At 45.7% G+C, this 9,439-nt stretch overlaps 1 protein-coding gene across 1 annotated transcript; it reads left to right on the top strand.

Annotated features, from left to right (window-relative positions):
* Positions 1-387: 387 nt before the first annotated feature.
* LOC308610114 (uncharacterized protein) lies at positions 388-6,552 on the top strand. The gene is made up of 3 exons (XM_081259366.1): positions 388-532; positions 4,727-4,879; positions 6,251-6,552. Exons 1-3 carry the CDS (start codon positions 440-442, stop codon positions 6,398-6,400), a joined length of 396 nt encoding a protein of 131 aa, XP_081115492.1. The 5' UTR covers positions 388-439; the 3' UTR covers positions 6,401-6,552.
* Positions 6,553-9,439: the final 2,887 nt, after the last annotated feature.

Raw genomic sequence — 9,439 nt, 5'->3', positions numbered from 1 at the left:
ACGGTGCCTGGGACGGGGGGAGGAGACGTGTGTTCTTCTCTCTGTCAGGAGCACACTTCTCTGCCTCAAATGAGAAAAAAGAAAAATGTCATTGTTCTTTGCTTCCAAACTGTGCCCATTGTGTCTTCCAAACAGCTCTTATTTAGATTGAACTCAAAAATGTGCCCCAAGGAAAGAGACTCTAATGAGTGGATAGGTATCTTGTACTGTTTAATCCAGGATCCATGCTGATCTTCAAAAGAAACTGAAATTTTCCCTCACCCAGCCCTTTCATTGCATCCGTTGAAAGAAAGTCTACTTTGCCTCAAAGATGTGGAATTTTCCCCCAAGGGAAGGAATGAAGCGAATCCCAGACTAGGTTTCTGCCTTAATGAACCGGATGAAATGAGTTGTGAAGTTGACTTCCCTGTTGTTGGAACTCTTTCAGCAAATCCATGACATGGAAAAAGAAATGAGGAAGCTCAGGGTGGAGCTGAAAAGGAGCAGTACCGAGCAGAGCCTGATCTCTATGACGCTGCGGGAAAAGAGCAAGGTATGGCAGGGACAGGTCGGCCTGGGAACCACTCTGGGGCCAGCACTCCACCTGCATCATCTCTGTTCATCCTCACAATGACCCCATGCGGTCTATACTGGTATTCACCCCACTTTACAGTCGGGAAAACTGAGGCTCACAGAGGTGAAGGAAGTTATCCAAGTTCACTTGCATAAAGTAGTTGTGGCAGAACTTGAATCCAGGTCTGCCTGACTCCAAAGCTCCTGTGTGTAACCACAACCCTAGCCTGCCTTCAGATCTTAATTGTGAAATTATCTACGAAAGAATTGATCCATTAAACCAAGTTTGCCAATGATGTTGTTCCAACTTAAATTCTCATATTGATTTTTTTTTGGCTTTTTGTTCCATCATTGAGAATGTTTTTAAAAATCTCAACATGTTTGTCATTTGTGTGTTTCTTCTTTTAATATGAACGATGTTTGCTTTATATATTTTGAGGCTGTGTTACTAGGTGCATATTAATTTAGAATCCTAATACTTCCTGTAGAGCAAAACTTTAGATCATCATGAAATGTCCCTTTTCATCTCTAGTAGTGTTTCTCCCTTAACGTCTCCTTTGTCATTTAGCTTCATCACTGGTTTCTGTTGGTTAGAGTTTTCATACCATATCTTTTTCATATGTTCTCTGTCAATTTTTGTCTTAAGGTTAAGACATATGCCATTAAATAGCGTATCATTTTTACAAAATCCAGTTTGACAATCTTTGACTTTTAGTCCATTTATATTATGTAATTACTCGTGTACTGGGGTTTAAATCTACCTTCTTGCTCAATACCAGTTGTACCATCTGTGCTATGTTCCTTTTTCTCTCCTTTCTTGCCTCCTTCTGAGTGGATGGTTTTCTCTTATTCCACTTTCCCCCTCTATTAGCTTGGAAATATTTCACTTTTTTACTATTCTTTTAGTAATAGTAAGACAATAGCATTCATCCTTGACTCACCAAAATCACACATTAATTAAGTTTTTCACTCTTCTACTATTCTCTTAGTAGACATCCTGAAGACTACAATATGCATTCTTTTTTTTTTTTTTTTTTTTTTGCAGTACACGGGCCTCTCACTGTTGTGGCCTCTCCCGTTGCGGAGCACAGGCTCTGGATGCACAGGCTCAGCGGCCATGGCTCACGGGCCAAGCCGCTCCGCGGCATGTGGGATCCTCCCGGACCGGAACACGAATCCATGTCCCCTGCATCGGCAGGCGGACTCTCAACCACTGCGCCACCAGGGAAGCCCTGCATTCTTAACTTACCAAGTGGCAATAGTAGATGATAATTATGCCCTTCTCCTTGACAGTGCAATGAGTTTCAAACACCTTAACTTCACTTACCCCCTCCAGATTTATAAGCCATTGCTGTCATTTTCTAAACTCCTATTGATACTTAAAACCCCACAAGACATTATTAGTGTTTTTCTATAGTCAGTATCATATCCACACATTACCCTTAATGTTGCTTGTCTTTTCTGAATCTCTGATCACCCACCTGGGTTCATTTTTCTTGTGTCTGAAGAATACCCTTTAATGTTTTCCCTCATTGTGGCTCTGCGGATGACAAATTCTCACATGTGCCTGTGTGTCTGCCTGGAGATGTATATTTAACCTTCACTCTTAAAACACATTTGACTGCGTATTGAATTCTACAATGGCAATTCTTTTCTTTCAGCACATTAGATATGTCACTATTGTCTTGTGGCTCCTATTATTTCTATTTAGAGGTCATCTGTAAGCCTAACTGTTGTACCTTTGCATAATCTGTCTTTTTCTCCAGTTGCTTTTAAGATTGTCTTTTCCCTTGATTTCCAGCAGTTTTATTATGGTTTATCTAGGTGTGGATTCAGTTTTATTTACCTCGTTCAGAGTTTGTAGGGGCTTCTTGAATCCCTGGCTTGGTGTTTTGACTTAGTTCAGGAGCTTGGGCTCTGTACCACACAGGCAGTAGGGAGCTCCTAAGGCTTCTGAACAAGTGACTGATGCAATGACATTTGTGGACAGTAATCAGGGTGACAATGATAGTTACAATTTCTCACGTACTAGGCGTTCCCTTGAACATTTCATCTCTTCATCTTCACAACAGCGCTGTGATCTAGAAATCATCCTCTCCATTTTACAGATGAGAAAGTCAAGGCTACTAGTTACTAGTAAAGTAACTAGCCCAATGGCACAGTCGGTTTTGTCTGACTCCAGGTTCGTCTGACTTCAGTGACGCTGGCGTAGCAAACAGCCACATGCTATTGTTTACACTGAAATTAATGAAAATTAATTAAAATTATTTATTCAGTTCCTCCGTCACACCAGCCCCATTTCGAGTGCTTGATCCCCAGATGTGGCTGGTGGCTGCCGTATTAGACAACACAGCCTCGCTCAGAGTACCTGTACCATTGCAGAAAGTCCTGTTGGACAGAGCTGCCTTACAGCTGGGTAACTCTCAGAGTACCGTTAAGATTGCACTGGAAGAAACTAAACTCGAGGCGAGGAGGCCAGTTGTCACAGTCCAGCTTGCATGTGAGAGGGACTGGAGGACAGGCGTGAGACGACCGAGTGTGAGAGAGGGAGCAGGGCGGCCGCTGAAGGTGACTCTGAGGCTTGGGGCTGGGAACGGGGGCTGTTCATGCAGAACACAGACAGGGGCAGAGTCCAAGGCTGGACTTGGCTTTTGCAGCACATGAAACAGGCTGCTGACATAGAAGTCCGAGCATGTTTAGACCTGGGAGAAAACTAAGGCCCAGAGAGCTTAGATGACTTTTCCAAGGTAACGGAGCTGGGTAGAGGCTCTTCCACTGGACCACACTACTCAGAAGAAAGCTCTTAAGGGCTTTTCTGGGTCTTTTATTAGATCCCTGTGATCCCCCTCTTCAGATCCCTAAAAAAACAGCCTGTGAATTTGTTTCAGCACAAACACTTTCCATTTATTTATGAGAGTTTGCCTCATTTCCTGTTAGTGCCAGAGCCCAGGGCTCAGCAGGTGCATCCAAGAATTGAGCAGCTGCGAGGCCTACACTGGCCAGCCAAGGGTAGCGTGGAGCACTCCCAAGCTTACCGTGCGTTGACTGTTACCCAAGTAAAGGGGGAAAAGTAGGCAAGCTTCTCCACTTTAAATGCCTTCGTTTGCAGGCTGCAATTCTTAATAGACATTGCTTTAGCAAGCCTCCAGAGAGGTTACCACCAGTGAGTGTGCTCAAAGTGGTAACGACAAACAGTTATGATAATAAACCCAATCATAACATTTCCAAGTACCCATCACGAGTTATTAGAACGAGACTGTATGGCGGACATTGCCGTCCACCTTTCCTAGGTTACAACAGTACTTAACACACTCACAGAGCCCTTAAGCACTATTCCAAACATTGAATCCCCACAATAACTCTATGCAGTGATACTAGTATCATCATCCCCATTTGACAGATGAGGTCACTGAGTCACGGAGCAGTGAAATAACTTTCCGAGTGTCGTACGGCTTGTTTGGAACCGAGCTGGGATGGGAGTGTGCGGTAGAACATAGTTGAGCCCCGGGTGCAGAGCTCGGCCCTTTCCCTTAGGGGGCAACTCCCTGTGAGTTTGCCTCCACCCTGTGCATGCCTGTGACCCCGGCTGCTGGTCTGCAGCTGTCACTACCCCTCAGGGACTCCCCCACTGCCAATAGCACCCCCCAAGAAGAGTTTCCCAGAGGGCATGATGATCACCTTAGCAGCAAGCCCTCGGTTTCATCATCGTTTCAGGTTGAAGAGAAGCTTCGGGAGGATTCCAGAAGGAAATTGCTTCAACTGCAAGAAATGAGGAACAGAGAAAACCACATTAAAGCCTATTTGGAAAGGGCAGTAGGTCAGGTAGGCGTGCTGCAGAGCCCCTTCACGGGCCCGTGCTCTCCACAGAATCCCGCACGCAAGTGGCCGGCAGGGATGAATGAGGAGGAAGACGGCCTGCCTTAGTTCACCCGCTTATTTTCTATACGAAGAAGTGTCTAGAAAGAACTAGAGCTGAGATTCTATCTAGATCTAGAGTCTGAGCTCTTAACCACGATGCTCTACTACTTCGCTATTAGTTACTATGCTAAGCATCGTTTTTCTGTGTTTTGAAGAAAGTTTCGTGAACCTTTGTCCCGCCCCCAAAGGTAGTGGAAATGACTCCTGCATTAGTCCTGTCCCCCATCAGCTGCAGTTCCCCTTCCCCTCATTTCAGATGAAGATCAACAGTTCTCGGGAAACTCAGCAGTATTTGCTGCGAGAAGAGTTACGGCAGCATCTGGCAGAGAAGGAGAAGCTGACCGAGGAAAGGCTACAGCAAGAGGAGAAGCTGAAAGCCAGAGTCAAGCGGCTAATGGAAGAGAAATCGGTAAGGTGGTCCCCGTCCTTCTCTTTACTACTGGAAACTGATGAAATGGGCTTTCCTATGAGAAACAGAGGGCATGTACTTAGATGGAGGAATCTCAGCAACTCCTTGTTGGGAGCTAAATTAATTAAAGAGGGTGAATGATGTAGGAGGAATTAACATGAAGCTTGAATCCTAAAACTCAGAGATCAACTTGTAGATCAACTTGAAGAGGCAAGCTTATTGAAATGTCTAGAAATGGTACTTTGTTTATATACCGCAGCCGATTTTATTGATACAAATCCCAGTCGTTACTGCGGGTCCTGGTTTGTGTCTAAGTGTGTGCAAGACCAACCAATAGTATTTCAGTCTTTTGCTTTCTCTTCATGCATATCAGGGGAAACACATGGCCAAAACGGCTACTTACTTTTCCAGAAACCAGCCAATTACAGGATAGTTAACAGTGGCACCTCTCAACTCAAAGGTGTCCACGGATCATATGCGGATGTTGTTGAAATGCAGATTCTGACTCAGCAGGTCTCGGGTCGGGGGAGCCTGGGATTCTGCATTTCTGAACAGCTCCCAGCTGGTACCGATAGCACAGCTCTGCAGACTACATTTTCAGCCACAAAGTCTTAGAAGAAGGTTTTCCCCAAGTTGGCCGATAAGAACCACCTGGGGCTTCCCTGGTGGCGCAGTGGTTGAGAGTCCGCCTGCCGATGAAGGGGACACCGGTTCATGCCTCGGTCCGGGAGGATCCCACATGCCGCGGAGCGGCTGGGCCTGTGAGCCATGGCCACTGAGCCTGCGTGTCCGGAGCCTGTGCTCCGCAACCGGAGAGGCCACAAGAGTGAGAGGCCCGAGTAACGAAAAAAAAAAAAAAAAAAAAAAAAAGGCGGCTCCAGGGACTTCCCTGGCGGTCCAGTTGTTAAGACTCTGTGCTTCCGCTGCAGGGGGCGCGGTTTCGATCCCCGGTCAGGGAACTAATATCCCGCATGCCGCATGGTGCCGGCAAAAAAAAAAAAGCCCCTCCAGGAGCAAATCTGATGTGATTGTTCAGAGATGAGACCAGAATGAGAACAAGTGGAAACCCCAGCTTAGAAGAGCATTAGAGGAACAAGAGAAAGAAAACGTGGGGAGGGAACACAGGGGGGATCTCTTATTTACAGTGATGCTAAGTCGGTAGGAAAGTTGGAAATCTTCCTAGATGTGACTTTGCATTCGAAATGAAATTTTTTAATCCTTCTCTGCTGAAGCCCTGTAATGATAGTTTCCAAGGTACTAAGTAAGTGACAGGGTTTCTGCTAATCCATGATTTGTTCATGTTTCTTCAAATACAAGAGAGGGAGGTTGTGATCACTGATAAAGCTGCTGTCCTCACCATTCTGGCCACAGGAGCAGTCCTTCAGTGATCTAGGAGCCAAGTGCAAAGCGTCCCGACATGAGGAAGTCATTCAGTGTCAGAAAGAGGCTTTATCTGAGCTTCGTGCACGAATTAAAGAACTTGAGAAGGCCTGCTTGTCAAGTAAGTTTCCTCCTGCCTAGTCACCCCTCTGTGCTGAGAACCATGGGCCCCAGACTTGAGGGTTCACTTTAGGGACTAACCAATTTGCCAGGACCACCATCTTCTATCCCCATCATTTCATAACTAAAAAAACATACTTATAAAAAAAAGATTGGCAGGAAAAAAATAGATGTGTAGGCATGAGCTCAGAGTCAAGAGCAAGCCTTGATATTAAATAAACAGGATTTCATGAAAAACTCAGAACCTTGTCCTTCTTTTTCTTATTTCACTGTGGCCCAGTGGAAACTCTTTCATAGACGGATGGTGTGCAAGGACCAACCTTGGGGAACTTCCCAGGATAAATACCCTGTTTAGAGGGAATAGGGCTTTCAAGAAGCCAAGCTTGCTGCTGGGTGGAGCCCTGGGCTAGGACACAGAAGCCTGGGTTCAAGTCCATCCTCACACCTGTGGCCGAAGGTTCCCCCTCAGTGCCCCCGCCCTGGGAGGCTGCAGCCTCATATGAGCTGTGTGGCCTTGGACAAGTCATTTCACCTCTCTGGGCCTCGATGCCTCACCTGCCAAGGGAGGATGGTGAGCTAATTAGTACTGGCCTGTGGTAAGGGTCCAGTAAATAGCAGCTGTGACTTTTACATGCAGTAACTTCTTCCTGAGCCTTTCTTTTGAGTGTAAATTATTTCTTTTATAGATCAGAAGGACCACATGGATGGATCATTTCTAGACTTAAAGACCCTCGGGATGGAAAAACATGTTCGGGAAATATTGGATGCAAAACCTGACTTGCCAACTTTTTTAAGAGTAGAGATCGGAATGGTAACCAAAGAAACTTTGTCTCTGCATTGACTGACACGTGGGGAGGGTGGGCATGAGGACAGACACTAGCCGTGTGCCCTGGCACCACTGTATACATCATTGGTTTGAGGCCAGATCCTCCCTGATGGGCTAACACCTGTATGGACTGGTCGGTGCGTGGCCGTACCAGTGATCCAATGTTTGAATAGAAAGGCGGTTTCCCATCGTGTACAGCATGATATAGCATTGCACTGATGCTGGCCAGGTCAATCTCTGGGCCCTCCTTTTCACATCACATGTTATATTCTGCAGAAAAGATTCAACAAGCTAATGTAAAACATTATGCCATGAACTTGCCTAACATTTGCTTTTTGCTATAAACTGAAAAACATGAACACATAAAGGGCAGCAGAAGGGAGCCATGATGATTAAGAAGACACAAGTTCTAGAATCAGAGACCTGTGTCCTAATCCCAGCTCTGCAAGCTCTGTGACCTTGGGCAGCCTCCTAACCTTTCTGGGACTTCAATTTCCCAGCTGTAAAATGATGATGGAAAAATTAAAGGAGATCATTATGTAAAGTGCTTATCCCAGTGCCTAGCTCATAGCGAGCACTTTAATAGATGATAGTTATTATTGTCAAACAGTATTTAAAGAGTATTATCCAAGAAAACCTTCCTTTCTTAGGGAGCATAGTTTGTGTTTTCCAGGATTTTCAGAAGTACTTTGATTGTTAGGTTGAAAGTGCCCTGTATCCTAAATGGATGTTTGATCGGGTGTTTGATTGACACATGACAATGGACAGCTCAGGCCAGCGTGGCTTGCTGCGGCAGCTGGTCTAAACCAGCTTTTGGAAAACATAATAAAGCCATCCTCTCTGTACCAGCATTTTCTCCTACAATTTTTCTAGACATTTGCTCACACGTCTAGAGATGTGAGTCTTCAGAAATGTGTTGGTTTTCCTGATAAAATCGAACCTTCCTTCTCTGAGGCTGGGAGTAGAGGGACCGTCTCCAGGTGGGGAGCTCAGCTGGATCTCACGTCCTGATGGTCCTGCTTCCAAGATTGACCTTCCCCTTGGCAACAAGCCCTCATCCCACCACTGACACCACAGAGCAGGAAACCTCCCAACTCTCAATCCTCCAAGGTTGGCAGTAATTAAAGGAAAGAGCAGGAGGAAGAATAGCTGACATCTGTGAACTGCTTACTGTGTGCCAGGCGTTGAGCTCAGCCGGCTCCATGCCTTATGTCATTTAACCATCGTAGCAGCCTTGTGTCATAGTTACTATTATTGTCCCCATTTAACAGATAAGAAAAAGTAAGGCTTCAGGAGGTCAAGTACCTCACCCAAGGTCACAGAATAATGATTGAAGACACACCAGGGGTGTGTCCCTGGTGGTGTGTCTGCTAGCCTGCAGAGACTGGGTGGGGACTGTGTGCTTGGATCCTGTAGCCCAGGCTCTTCCTTAGTGACCCTCCCCTCAGGAAAAGAGGGGGCGTCTGGAGAGGTACAGAGGATGCAGCTCAGGGTAGCTGAAGACACTGAGCAGCATCTCAGGTTCTTTTTGCAGCAGATCTGCCCGGTTTATTGTCATCTTCAGATACCCTCTTTTATTCTCATCTCCATAGATACATAGACAAATATGTCCACTCTTATCTATCACAGTCACTTTGGGGGCCATTATAGTTTTTTAGTTGTTTTGTTTTTAATCTCAGAGGTTTTCAGGGTAGTGCCAACAAATGCTAGGGCTAAGAGGTGCTCATGGCAAGCATTAAAAGCCAATTTATTTTTTAAGGAGGCTTATTATGGTTATTTGTAGTCGTTCAGATCGGGTAACCTATTCAGACTGGTGGCCATTCCATGCAGTCATTTGGCCTTCCAGCAGCCAGCTGGCTGGTTGGGGTCTTAGGGAGATGAAGCTGCAAACACTATCTGCATTGTCTCTGGAAAGGTTCTGAAGGGATGCCCACCCACCAGGTTCCAGAGCTAGGAGAAGGTTGGGCCAAATTTTGTGAGGGTATGGTTTCTGCTGCACAGAAATGAGATTCCTTTAATAAAAAGGAGGGAGGCTATTATCCACTTAACCTTCATTCTTTCATTCAACAAACATGCCCACTATGCACCACTCGTTGCCAGGTGCCATGCTGGGCACAAGGAGGGAGATAGTGAGCAAAAGCCGCATGGTCCCCATTTTTCTGGAGCTTGTCTTCTCAACATCAGCAGTACTAATTTTTTGAGCCAGGTAACTCTTTGTTTGGGAGACTGCCCTA

The sequence above is a fragment of the Mesoplodon bidens genome, assembly GCF_964165515.1.
Source record: "Mesoplodon bidens genome assembly, contig: HAP1_SCAFFOLD_378, whole genome shotgun sequence".
Classification (NCBI taxonomy): Eukaryota; Metazoa; Chordata; class Mammalia; order Artiodactyla; family Ziphiidae; genus Mesoplodon; species Mesoplodon bidens.
The sequence above is the reverse complement of the archived record's forward strand: the minus strand, read 5'-3'. Positions and strand labels throughout refer to the sequence as shown.